Consider the following 14,566-nt stretch of genomic DNA (forward strand, 5'->3'; position numbering starts at 1 on the left):
ATCAGAGGGTATGCACAGTTTGATTGCTCTTTGGGCATAGCTCCAAATTGCTCTCCAGAATGGTTGGATCAGTTCACAACTCTACGAACAGTATAATAGTGTCCCAATTTTACCACATCCCCTCCAACATTTATCATTTTCCTTTTCTGTCATAGTGGACAATCTGATAGGTATGAGGTGGTACCTCAGAGTTATTTTAATTTACATTTCTCTACTCAATAGTGATATAGAACATTTTTTCATATGACTATAGATATATGCTAGATAGTATTAAATAAAAGGCATACAGAGTGAAAATGCAATAGCCCCTGCCTTCAAAGAGCTTATATTCTATCAGGGGAGACCATATATACACATATATGTATGTACATATATACATATGTGTGTATATGTACACACACATATACATATTTCATATATATATATATATACATGCACACATATATGAAGAGATTGATACCAAACAAATGTAAGAGAGTGGGGAGGGGCGGCTGGGCAGTAGCAGTTGGGGGATCAGAAAAGGCTGTGTTGTGTATATTGGAAATATTTTCTTTTTAAGATATTTGTTATATTCAGAATAATTTTCATAAAACAAATGAGCTAAATCCAAGGATAATTCTAAAATTTTAAAACTTAATATCAGCCCTCAAGTTTGTCTTTTTTTATTCAATAAACCTTTTCCATGCCTATGAATAATATTCTACATATTTTAACTTCTGCATTTCAGTTTTGCTTTCCTTCTAATGGATAAAAGATGAAGACTAGGAAGCCGCAAGGGATCTTCTGGAGAACAATCCATAAATTGAATAATTGGCTCTTCAAATGACCTCATATTGGCTGAAAGGGCAGCTTATTGCTTATGTAATTTGTGTTGGATCATTCCATTGTTCTTTTCAGAAAGAAAAGCTTGAGTCTCAGAAGTATTTCCAAAACAATGACATCCCCACAAGAAGACATACATACATACATTTCACTTTAACTAGACTGGCAAAGTAGGAAACAAATTTGCAAATATTACTTTAAGGTGTGCTTTAAATAGTTACCTCAGAGCACAGCTGGATCCTGCAGGAGTGATTAGGGGATTAGGTGGAAGCAAACCTTGTTCTAACCTGCTACCCAGAAGCTGCAGCCACAGCCAAGTGGGACCAACTTCTCACCAGGCCCCATTGTGAAAAAAAAAAAAATTGGCCATGAACCTTGCTTCTGCCCAAAAGCACTTTCCTAGCCCCACTTCTGCGATGTGGGTGGACAGTTAGGGTCTTGTGTCCTAAAAATGAATGACTGAATTTGTGTGGGTTCAGTTTTTGGAGGCAGTGTTGAATTTTGAAGGGTAGTGGTTTGAAAACAGTAACTTGATAAGGGGATGTTGGATTTGTAAGGATTTTTAATGACTACACCTGCTAGTGTAGAAATGTATTTAAGTAAAAAAAGGACTTTTAAAGAAGAATTGGAGGAGAAAAGGAAAATCGGTCTCCGAAGTCAGACTGAAATGTAGATGAAAAATGTAACTGTGGATGTGTTTGGCAAAAAACTTCTAATAACCCTTCAAAGATATGATACTCTTCTCCTTTTTCTGGTAATGAGGGTACATCATGTAGCCAAAAACATTTATTCATTTGCTTAGTTTAGAAATCAACATTTTGGTGCAGGTTAGTTAAGTGATTCTAGCTGGGGAAGTAAGTGCATAGGTCAGATGAGCTCAAATGCATTAAAATGTTTAGCTGTTTATCTGAAGGAAAATAGAGAAATAATTGGGGTTGGGGGGGCGTGTGGGATGGAGGAAGACTTTCACTTCTCTGGTCTTCTACTTTTGGCGGTTTGGGGTAAGAGTAATTGATTTGGGTTATTTAAACTCTCTCTAGTGATATGCTGTTTATGGAATCTCTGACCGAGAGAGAGGCAGCATGGCACAGTAGAAAGAAGTCCGGATTTGGAATCCTAGGAGCTTGTTAAACATATGTGAAACAACCTGTGTGACCTTAGGTCAATTGATTCATCTCTGGGGTCCTAACGTGCTCATCTGTAAACGAAAGGGGCTTGGCTTAGCACGTGACTGTTAGGATCCCTTCCAACTCTACATATGTGATCCTTCATTCCCTCAAATAATTCAGATATAGTCACTGGAGGAGTGAGTTAGTTTGGAGTATGAGGGAATTGGGCAGACAGACAATGAGTTTTGTCATTTAGGGAACCAGGGAAAGGTCTGAGATTTGCTCTGTTATCTTGTTTCCTGTGACCACTGTCCAAGGAATTTTATGTCTTTCAGTTTCCATAAGTAAAATAAACATAATTAATTTTACTTTGAAGGAAATCTGCAAAATCTAACTAAGGATTAGAGGGTTATTGCTAAATAATAAACAGAACATACTGGAAAAGACCTAAGTGGGAAGCATACTTTTTGCCATCCCATTTTTAAGTTAATTGCTGTTTCTAATGATTTTTTTTACTTGTGCCTGCAAGGAATGCATTTTCTGAGCTTGGTCTCTGACCCTAGTCAGGTTTGCTGACCAAAGCCTCTAGGTGTACTTTAGTTCTGTTTTCTCCATGTTCCAGCCTGAACTCAGGTTATTCTACTGTATCTCATGTCCTGGGGCCATCTTTCTTTGGCAGGAGATTTTGTAGCTCAGGTGCGTGAAGTAGGAACCTTTCACAAGAAGTCAGGTCAGTGAATTTCCCCAACATTTGCTATTTTTCTTATCCACAAAAAATTAAGATTTTGGAATATTGTGGTAGAGGGTCTTTTGACTACCACTAGCCTGCATTTACGTGAATTGGTTCTGTGTTATAGCCTGGAAGGACTATGATGCAGGGCAAACAAAGAGTGATGGATGGGCTGGAACTCTGGGCTCTCATTTGGGTTTTTCCACTAATTGGCAGTAATTACTTTAAGTCAATGACTTACCATCTCTGGGTTTCAGGTTCTTCATCTATAGAACAGGAATAAATAATGCTTGTCTCTACTTGTGTTACAAGCATATTGTGGAGATGAAATTAAATGAGATACGAAGATGATTTATACTGAATGCATGAAGGATCTGTGTTTGTGTCAATATGGGGAATGCCAACCCTTCTGTGACTTAGAAGATAAATCCTAGGGTGGTGTTTGAGGCACTTGGAGGGCCAGTGGTCAGGGTCATACACAAATAAGTATCAAAATGGGATTTGAACCTAGGTCTTACCAACCACAAATTTAATATTCTATATATTATGACAGACTACTTTAAAAAGGGCCTTTTAAGAGTTATTTTATTTTTTTAAAGCTAAGGCAAACTGGTAATAGAGCCCAATTCCCTTAACTTTTGTCCAATTTATTCCTAGCATTCAGTGATGACTATTATCAGGTAAGTATAGTTAGAAACAAGAATAGCACAGAACATAGTGTTAAAACACTTAATATCCTACATATTGTTTTTTTTTAATCTTCCTCTCTTAAATATGGTGCTGTCACAAGAAATTAATAACATTTCAAGTGTAGCCTTTGCTTTATATCATTGTAAATAATATTGCATATAGATACATTCCTGTGTTCTAATTTGCATTCTTAATAAGTACTGAAGAGTAAAGTTAAAAAGAGGATTTAAAATTTTTTCCAGTCAGATCTTTTTCCTGAGGATAATTCTGTGATCAAATTATTTTGGTATAGCATTTCATTTGATCATTTTCCTGGATTCTGGCCTCTAACCAGATTAATTTGAATGATATTAGCATTCTTTTCCTTCCGTTGCCTACAGGCACTAGCCCTGTAGTCAGGAAAACCTGAGTTCCCTAAGTTCAAATCCAGTCTCAGACATTTACTAGCTGTGTGACCCTGAGCAGGTCACTTAACTTTGCCTCAGTTTCTTCATCTGCAAAATGAGCTGGAGAACGAAATGGTAAACCTCTCCTGTATCTTTGCCAAGAAAACCCCAAACGAAATCAAGAAGAGTCATGAATGGAAAATGACTCAACAAACGTTGCTTATAACCTTTTTGGTTCTACTTCTTTCGAAGTGACTAATATCCTGTGACAATTCAATCGCCACACATTGTTTTATCTCCATGATTATTTACAAGTAGAGTGAGATCTGGATGTGTTACTCAGTGTGGTGGATGATTAGTGATGAGGGAGCATTATTCTGGGTATTGTGCTTATATATTTCAACCAATAAAGCCAGCAGCCAAACTGGTTACGTTCAGGAATACTGTCTTTACCATTTGCTCAGCTCTTTGCACATTATCCCAAAATTTATCACTTTGGAATTACTCAGACTCTCAACTAAAACAAATTGGGTTAGACTTGGGCTTACCCTAGGTGCTCTTCTTCCAATAACTCTCTGTTTCTTCGATTAGTTTTGAAGTTACACACAGAGCTTTTGTGCACGTAGGGGAAGGGGGTGAGTGGGGCTAGAGAAGGTAACATGGGATAAATGTATCTGGGGGCTATGTAGTGGAAGGGAAGTACTTCCTGGAACAGTGTTGGAGCCAAGCCTAGTTGCCTTGGCCTACTTATGGCTGTGGTTACACGGTTGAGACTTTTCTCCCCTCACCTCCATTCTTTTCATTCCTCAATCTTTTTTGAAAAGTCATAGAGACCAATGAGTGAATTTGTTTTGTTTGGCTATGAATATTTGTTACAAGGTGTGTTGTTTTTTCTTCTCCTAATAGAGGGGAGAGGTAGAAGGAAGGGAAAACATTTTTTAAATGAAAAAAAAAATGATAGAATTCTGCATTTCCCTTAACTCTTGGGATGGTTTGATCCTAAACTAGTTGACCCTTTGTCTCTACCTTTCTGAAAGGGGACACAACACAAAGATTTTCTGGGGTTTTAAATAGATCTATTTGCAGTGTGGTTTTTCTTTGAATCCTTTTTTATTCAAATATGTAAGCTACTTTGGGTTCTCTTTCCTCAGAAAATGCCTGAATCAAGAGTTTCAAACAAGTAGGATAAGAGGAGGTAAATGCCTTAATTTTTTAAAGTAATTTTTTTGTGTGAAACTAACTTTTATACAATAACAAGTTTTTTTGCTTGAGATTAACTTTTATATAATGAAAAGTCAATTAAACCTCATGTGTAACTAATTAAGCTTCAAAAGATCTGTATGTTTATATCCATAATAATTTAACAGTTATTCCTTTCCCCTCTGCCCCATTTTATTATTTCTGTCCACATTGTCCATATTTGTGGGCATAAAATTTTATCTACATTAAATTTGTGGATGAAAAAAATCATCATAGCTGAGTGATCTTGGGCAAGTCCTTCTCAAAATGAAAAGTTTCAGAGCAAACATAGTTTGTATCAGTAGAGGGAGTCTCTTCACTGGGAGTTCCCCATATGATTTCACGAAATCATAGGTCCAGCCCAAAACAAAAATATAATTATAGCTAATATGTATCCTGATATTCTGGCTCTGCTTTTTCACTGCACTATTCTGAATAATTTCTTTCATATTTAAAATATATCTGTATTTTTTTAAAAAATTCATCCTGTCAGTAAACATTTATTAAGTGCTTACTGTATAATCCAGGCATTGTGCAAAGTGTTGGGGCTACAAAAAGAGGCAGTTTTAGTATTAAATTTTATTATAATTTTCCATTGCATTTCATCAGTCAATGTCTCCATTTCCTTACCACAAATCCTTTCTTTAACTCCTTGAAAAGTAGTTTTCAGCCTTGACACTGTACTGAAAATGTTCTCTCGAAAGTTACCAGTGAACTCCTAATCAGTCACCCAGACTTGTTCTTCATGGCTTTTCTTTTGACACTATTAGTGATCACCCTCCTTTTGGATACTTTCTTCATCCTGTGGCTTTAGAACAACACACTTTCCTGTTCTCTTTCTTTAACTACTCTTCCATCTTCTTCATTCATGTTTCCTCTTCTCAGTTCCCTAAAGTGAAAGTGCCCATGATGTTATAGGTCCAACTACTGACCAAGTCTTCTAGCTCTTGCCCTAGGGTATTCTACCCAACTCTCCTGATGGGTGAGGCTTCACCATATCCAGTTGGCTCCAGACCCACCACATTATGCTCTGATCATCTCCCTGCCATGCTATTACTCACTTATCACTACTCCCCCTCTTCCATACTTCTTGATGTTTCAGTCAATTGCCTTATCTCACTCACACACACATTCTCTCTCTCTCTCTCTCTCTCTCTCTGTATATATATATATATATATATATCATATACACTATATATTACACACACATACTCTATATATATCTATATTATACACTCTATATATGTATATTACACACACTGTCATTCTCTATATATATTACACACATACGCATTCTCTCTCTATATTACACACTCTTCATATATTACATACACTCTCTATTATACATACCCTATATATGTATATTACACATAAATTCTTTCTATATATATGTATATTATACACACACTATATATATATTACACACACACACTCTCTGTATATGTTATATACTTTATATAATTACACACTATACATATAACTCACATACACATACTCTATATATTAGAAACACACTATATATATTACATGCACACTCTATATATATTACACACACACACACACACACATATACACATACAGGCATACACATATCCTCTATCTTCTGAGCACCAGTCCCACTGGCTGTTGGACATTCCAAATTGGATATTCTATAATCATCTCAAACTCAACATGTTCAGAACAGAACTGATTGTCTCCCCTTCTAAACCTATCCCTCTCTTGATCCCTCTCTTACTGTTAGGGGTACCCACATCCTCTTAGTCACCTGTTTTCAAAACCTTGTCGTCCTTGTCTCCTCATTCTTATTCGTCCCACACATCTAGTAGTCATTTGTCAGATCTTGTCCTCTCTCTCTCCACAGCATCTCTCAGTTCCATTCTTTCCTCTCCATTTATGTAGCCATGACCCTAGTTAAGGCCTCTCTGTATTCTGTCTCACCTGGACTATTTTGGTGGATTTTTATTTGCTCTCCCTCCCTCAAGCTTTTACTCACTCCAGTTCATTCTCCACCTGACTGCCTAATCCACAGACGGGCCTGACCGTGTCTGCCTCACCCCTCCCTGATAATAAAGTCCAGTGGTTCCTATTATATCTGGAATCAAATCCAAACTCCTCTGTTTGGCCTTTAAAGCTCCTCACATCCTGGTCCTTTCTTATCTGTCCGGTCTTCTCACACTCATTACTCCCCTTCACACATTGTACAATCATATTGGCCTATTTGTTGCTCCAAACAAATGCTCATCTTCCGTCTCTTTGTACTCATGTCTTCAGTGGGTGGAATTTACTCTCTTCTTACTTCTTCCTCTTGCACTTCCTGGTCTCGGCTCAAGCACTACCCTCTACATGAAGCCTTTCTTGATCTCTTTCCTTCTTCTCCTCCCACTCATTCCCATACCTCTGCCCCTCCGTGTGTCTTATTTTTCTCTGTTGGATAGGAACTCTCTTTTTGCATTTGTATATCCAGTACCCAGCGTAGAGGGGCAGCTCGATGGTGCGGTCCCTGCCCTGAAGTTGGGAAGACTCATCTTTGTGAGTTCAAATCTGGCCTCAGACACTTACTAATTGTGTGATCCCAGGCAAGTCACTTAAGCCCTGTTTGCCTCAGTTTCCTCATCTATAAAATGAGCTAGAGAAGGAAATGGCAAACCATTCCAGCATTTGCCAAGAAAACCCCAAAATGGGGTCATGAAGAGTTGAACACGACCGAACATTTTAGCATAGTGCCTGGCACATAGTAAGCACTTAATAAATGCTTTTTCTTGTATTCATTCATTCATTCATTCATGAGTCTTTCCTTCTTTCCTGATTGTCTCTGCCAGAGTTACCATGAAGCAAATTGTGTTCCCAAACCTCTTCTCAGGGAGCTGCATTTCTTGTTCCCCTAAGATAGTACCTTACTTAGCTGTTAGGCTGCCAAACTCATCTACTAAATTTCATGCAAATTCAGAGCTGGAGGGGACTTGAAGCTGCCCAATCCTATCCATATTTGTAAAACCAGAATCTCCTGACACACATTTTCCACATAAGGTATGTGTTGTCCATGTAGGTGTCCAAATGGGTCGTTTGAATTCAGTTGGAAGAGGAGGCTTTGCTTCCTGTCTAAAGGAGAGTAGGGGATATAACCTGGGTTTTGGGAGCTGCTGTTCAGGTAATACTGCATTAGTGGACAGAAGGATCATCTAGTACTGCATGCCTTCGCAAGGAGTGAAGTCAGCAGGAGAGTTGGCAAGAAGAGTCTTTCTTCTTCTTGCTTTGAGAGAAGACCCACAGACCCTATTGGGGGAGGGCCCTGTAGAGAACAGGCTTTGGGAAGACAGCTGGTCCCCCAACATGTCTTTTTCCCCCAAATCTGTTCTCTTTTTCTCTGGTTCTTTCCTCCACCCCACCCCCCCAACTCCCAGAAGGTTTGGAATCACTTATGTCTTTTCTCAAAGCAGGAAGAAAAAAGGACTCTTCCCAAGCTCTGGCTCGTATTTGTCCCTTCCCAAAAGCATACTGTGTTGAGTAATCAGTCTCTCCATGGGGTTTTGAAACCTGTATTACTTCAGCAAATGGGTCATCCAACCATTGCTTGAAGACCTCCAGGAAGGGGGAACCCACTATCTCCTGTGGCATCCCATCTTACTTGTGAATAACGCTTAACTTTTAGGATGTTTTTCTTGTAAACAAACCTAAATCTGCCTCTCTGCACCTTGTCTCCATTACTATTGATTCTGCCCTTTAAGGCTAAGCAAAATAAGTCCAGTTCTTTTTCTGTAATGCCAATTCCTCAAATATTTGAAGTACAGTTTTCAAGTCCCTTTAACCCTTTCTCTATCCAAGCCCTTGGGTGGGGGGAAAGGGGGAAGAAAGCAAAAACAAAAATAGTCCCTGCCCTCAGGAACTTACATTTTAATGAGGGAGGCAACATCCACATTAAAAAATATATGCAAGATACACATAGAGTATGTAGAAAATTGCTTTAGAGGGGAAGACACCAGCAGCTGGGAAAGGACCTTTTCTAGAAGGTAGCATTTGAGTGGAGTTTTGAAAGGAACCAAGCATTTCAAGAGATAGAGGTGAGGAGGGAGAACATTCTTGACATGGTGGGGCAACTAGTGCATAGGCAGATAGATAGGGGATGGAGTGTCATGTGTGAGGAATAGCAAGTAACTCATAGATGTGAATTATGTAGGAGAATAATGTGGAAGAAGAGTAGAAAGAGAAGGGGTCAAGATCTGCAGATCTTTAAATGCCACACAGAGGAGTTTGTAGAGAGAATAAGAAGCCACTGGGGTCTGAGTAGGGGCTTGGCATAGACCAGATTTATATTTTCAGAAAATCACTGGTGGCTGTGAGGAAGATGGATTGGAGTGGGGAGAGACTTGGGGCAGGAGACCCATCAGGAGACTATTGCAGTTTGTAACTCTGCCCCTGGAGTCACTAAACTCTGCATAGTCTTTGACCCAGTGTCATCTATTCCCCCAAAGGGGCAGCTAGGTGGCACTGTGGATAGAATTTGCACCTTGGAGTCAAGAAGACTTTACTGTAGTGTCATTGGAATGATGAACCCAGACACTAAAAGATGAAAAGTGTAGCCCATTTCACTGTTAAACCATTTTATTGCCCTGGTTCTTGTGTATGAGTGTTACTTCACCCCAAACACAACTGCTGCTCATGGTGGCTGGGCTCAGGATCATTCTTTTCTGTAAGAACTATGCACAGTCCTTTTTTTTTTTAAATTAGGACCAGGAATTTTGAAATAACATGTTTCTTAGGTGATTAAACAAGAGGGTAACTAATCTCAGGAAGATAATTTTTCTGGGTGGAGTTTGTTTTTGTTTTGGATTTTTTTGTTTGTTTTTACATTTCTGGGGTTGAGAACATTTCTGTCTCAGGGAGAAACATGTTGTGAGCTCTAAGCATAATCATTTTATGTCAGTCATGTGTATCCTGGAAAAGAAGATTCAGAATCACAAAGTGGAACCCATACCTGGGCAATAACTCTATTTAACCAATGCTTATTAGATATCTGTTCTATTCAGGGCCCTGGGCATATCAAGGAAAAAACTCAAATAGTCCCTGACCTCAAGAAGCTTCTATTCTACCAGGGGAATACAACATGTTCTTAGATAAGCAATTACAAAGTGTATAAAAAGTAGCTTCAAAATAATTTCTTGGAGGGGAGGATACTAATAACTGGGGTCATTAGGAAAGTCCTCTTCTAGGAGGAGTGTAATAGATGATCTGAGAAGGAAGCTAGAGATTCAAAAAGTATGTGAGGGTGGGAGAGGAGACTTTTTTTTTGGTCAGGGGATACACCTTTTTGTCTTTGCATTTGTAAAACCCTAGAGTTCCTTGGCCTGGTAGGTGCTGGATAAATGTTGTTTTTTTTTTTTTATTCGAAGTTTTTATTTTTTGACCTGTGACTTCATGCCGTTACTAATGTTGATCAGAGCAGATCATCAGCAGTTTAGAGGCTTAGAATGTTGTTTGGGATGTTACGTGGTTTGTGGAGGTGATGTAGCTGGCAGCAGTACTTGAGGCTAGGTCTTCCAGGCTCCAAAGCCTTCGCTTCATTGCATCAAGCTGAAATGGAGTTATAAGATTGAAATCATGGTGAGTTAACATTCATTTTGATCTCTTAGGGCAGGGATTCTTAATCTGAGGTCTGTGTACTTGTATTTAAAAAAAACTTTATGAATAATAATTTTCCTGTAAAAATAATTTTTAACATTTTTTCTTCTTTTTTGGAGGCAATGGGGGTTAAGTGACTTGCCCACGGTCACACAGCTAGTAAATGTCTGAGGTCAAATTTGAACTCAGGTCCTCTTGACTCTAGGGCCATTGCTGTATCCACTATGTTACCTAGCTGACCCTTTGATATTCATTTTTAAAAATTTTGTGTTCCAGATTCTCTCCTTCCTTCTCTTCTCCCCTCCCTGAGAGGTTAAGCAATTTGATATAGATTATACAAGCCTGCATATGTTTTTAAACAATATTTTGACAACTATATTTCAGTGTAATTGGTTTGCTTTTGTAGTCCTTTATTTTGTGTATTTAAAAACATTCTGAGGTCTGTAGATATCCTCAGACTGCCAGAGATGTCCAAGACACAAAAAAGGTTAAGAATTCCTGTTCTAGAGGACATGAATTTCTCTTGAGGTCTTTTGTAGATATCTGTCGTAAGAAGAGGAACTGGTTGTATACAGGCTTATTTATCATTAAAGACAAAATAGATTTAAGCAGTATTGTACTGTACTTCATTCCTAAATGACAGGTAAAGAAATTAGATCATTGAAATAGCAGATTAAATATACAAATTTAGTGGGGAGGAAAAGGCAGTTTAACTGAGGGTGGAAAATTCCATCCCTTCAAGTTGTTCTTTGCTTTACAGTGGGTTGTTTCTGCACTTCAGCTTTTCAAGGGCCCCAATAGCACTTGTGCTTATTTTCATCCCCATTCATTCAGCTCTTCAGAAGCTATTTCACTCTATTGGCAGGAAATGTTAATTGTGTGCAGCAAGATACAAGCTAAAATGAGATTAAAGACATTTTTTATTGTAAACTTAACCACTAACCAAAACAAAGATGCTTACAGAATGAGTACAGTCTCTCAAAGAACTTTAACATTGAACAAGGTAAAAACAAATATAATAATGAACAACAAACCTAAGAAAAGGCTTTTATTCTATGTCCCCTTACAGGTCTGTGTGATGTTCCTTCATATTGGGTTTGTTTTCTTTCAGAAATAGTTCTTAAAAAGAAAAGAATTTTTGCCTTAAAAATATCAACATCATAGATCTCTGTAGGCTTAAAAGAGCTAAGCCTTTCAAAGTACTTAAGTCAGAAGGAAGGCAGGCAGGCTGTCCTGAGGATAGGGTCTCAAGGGAGGGATATCCTTGGGTGAGTTCCTGAGTCTTTCTTTGTCACTGGCCAGTTGCATGCAAAGAGAACTTGGTCATTTACTTGCTTTGTATTCCATTCTTTCTGACCTTGTTAAGTTCATGTTGTTGTATAAACTTTGGTTCACTTCTCCTTGATGCCAATAGATTCATTGTTAAAGAAGCTTTACCAAGGTTAGGGAGGAGAAATAATTGTTTCTTGTGCAAAAGTGTGGGACTGTTTTAGTTGGCTCATCAAGTAGTTGCCGTTGGGAATGTCTAGATTCTTCACAGGGGAAGGGAAGAAGTATTTATTAAGTTTCTGTTATGTGCCAGAAACTGTGCTAAGTGTTTTAATTTGGTCCAGTGAGGCGGCACACTGGGTAGAGCACAGGGCCCAGGTTCCATAATACCCAAGCTCAAATCCAGCCTCAGAAATGTAGTGACCTTGGGCAAATCACTTAATCTCTGTCTGCTTCAGTTTACTCAACTGTAAGTTGGGGATAATAATAGTCCTACTTCTGAGGGTTGTTTTGAGGATCCAATGAGGAAAATGAACTTGCTCTTTTAACTTTCATAATTTGCCTTTATTTTTTTTTTAATGTGAGAGGTGTTTTTTTTTTTTTGTGAAAGTTGAAATTGGTGGTGTAGCCCATATTCCATTCTGGATGATAGACTTTCACTCCCATATAAATCCAGCATTTAATTCCAAAGTAATTTTATCGTCATGATTTTTCCATTTTATTGTTTCATACATCCTCTTTCCCAGAGTTCTTTTAGGACATAATGGAAGATGAGAACACAAGGTTCAAGGAAAAGAGAAGCATATTGCCAAGACTAATGAAGGGCAGCTGGATGTGAAGGATACTCTTAATTTTTTGTTCCTTCCCATTTTCAACCACTTATCAACCAGCATGAGAGACAATGATACGGAGACAGTACCAGTGCCTGCCCATTATTTCTCTACCTTGTGGGCTGGCTAAGTCCCACTACTTGGAATTCATTTTGGTGTCCTCTTTTTTTGCACACTAGACTGTACATCTCTGACCAAAGAAAATGTTTCTTTTGGGAGCTGATTTTTTCCAGTTTTGTTTTTTCATCTTTTCTATTTTATATTAAACTGAACATATCACTTTTCTTTCTCCAGGGCACCAATGCCTCTGCTCTGGAAAAAGACATTGGTCCAGAGCAGTTTCCAATCAATGAACACTACTTTGGATTGGTCAATGTAAGTATTGTCATTAAATCCCTAGTCTATCCTCCCACATGGAATCCATGGTTTTGTTTTCATTGCTTGATTTTCAATGATGGTTATAGAAAATGTAGAGTGTAGAAAATGGGAGTTGGAGGTGTGAGGACAACTTAAATCCATTGTTTTAAGACAATTTTAGATGCCTTAAAATAAACATTAGCTACTATACTTGCTAATTCCTCCTGTGTGGCTGGAGCTGTACTTATGGGATCTCCTACATAGCTTCCAGTGGTTGAGGATCAATTACATAATTCAATGATGAAATTAAATTTATTTGGACATTCGCTCTAGATAAATCTATGCAGACAAGCTTACCTTTTTCCTGAATCATATAGATAAAAATCTTAGGTTAATACTGAATTCTTTGCATAATTAAATTCAAATTCCACAAATATTTACTAAGTACCAAATTTTATGTAAATCATTCTGTGAGATACTAAGGGAGAAACAAAGGTTAAATAAAGCATTTCTCTTTCTAGATTGTAAGATTACCAAGGGTAAGGACACATACAGGGATAAGTATAATACTAAGTAGAAAAAGATAATTCTATAAAGCAAATACAACCAAGTTATTATGCAAAGTACAAGGAAACAAATATCATTTCCAGGTCTGGAGAGATATGGAGATAATTAGGTCAGATTTTATGGAGAAAGTAACACTTGAACTGGGTCCTGAGAGGTAGATGGGGTTTCCTAACCTAAATGGAGTAAACATAGAAGGCATTCCAGCTCCTGGTGGGGTAAGCAAGACTAGATATTCTATGCAAATTCCTGGTCTCATTTCACTTCTGCTCTAGTAATATCCTCTTTAAACTGCCCCAGAGCAAAACCTTGTGCATAACAAGATCTGCCAGGCTCTGGTTTCCTGACCAGCTGGCTACAGCCAAATGATCAGGTAATAGAATTCCTCTCCCCTAGTTTCTCTTCCTGATCTGCCTCTCTGGGTGGAGGACTTAATGGAGCATAACACTCTCTTAGAAACACCTGGCTCTCCTGTACAGCTGGTCTGGTAGCACTCTCTGATAATGTGACTGTGGGCTAATGTATCATTTCCAGTGCAGAAGTTGAAACCCAGAAGCCCTCTGAATGCAGCCCCTTTCCCTGTGTGTGACAAAGTGTGTCTTCCACAAAGCCTTCCACCTTGGGCCCTCCTGATAGGGGTAATAGTGAGAGGCTGGTGAGGAGAGAAGGAAGGTTATAGAACTGGAAGTGATGTTTATGGTTTGGAACGGAAGCATTAAAGTGAGTGAAATATGGACATTTTATTTAAATATAATGTCTTGGACCCTTGTGCACTAGTCCATGGGTTAGTTTTCTCTGTGAAGACCATTTCTGAAGTCAGTGGGTGTTTTTCCTTTACAAAGAGAAATATATTAATGGTTTGTGGGGAGGAATGAAAATTTAGGTCACTGAATGGAAGAAGAAAGAATTATGGAAACTGATGCTTATTTTCTTTCCCCATAGACTTGTTAATTT

At 38.3% G+C, this 14,566-nt stretch overlaps 1 protein-coding gene across 1 annotated transcript in view; it reads left to right on the plus strand.

Annotated features, from left to right (window-relative positions):
- Positions 1 to 14,566, plus strand: part of USP46 (ubiquitin specific peptidase 46) — a 59,723-nt gene that overhangs the window by 7,908 nt on the left and 37,249 nt on the right. Inside the window, exon 2 of the mRNA XM_036763448.1 lies at positions 12,986 to 13,066. Within this exon, the coding sequence (XP_036619343.1) occupies positions 12,986 to 13,066 (81 nt within the window). The remainder of the gene's footprint in view (positions 1 to 12,985; positions 13,067 to 14,566) is intronic.

The sequence above is a fragment of the Trichosurus vulpecula genome, chromosome 6 (assembly GCF_011100635.1).
Source record: "Trichosurus vulpecula isolate mTriVul1 chromosome 6, mTriVul1.pri, whole genome shotgun sequence".
Classification (NCBI taxonomy): Eukaryota; Metazoa; Chordata; class Mammalia; order Diprotodontia; family Phalangeridae; genus Trichosurus; species Trichosurus vulpecula.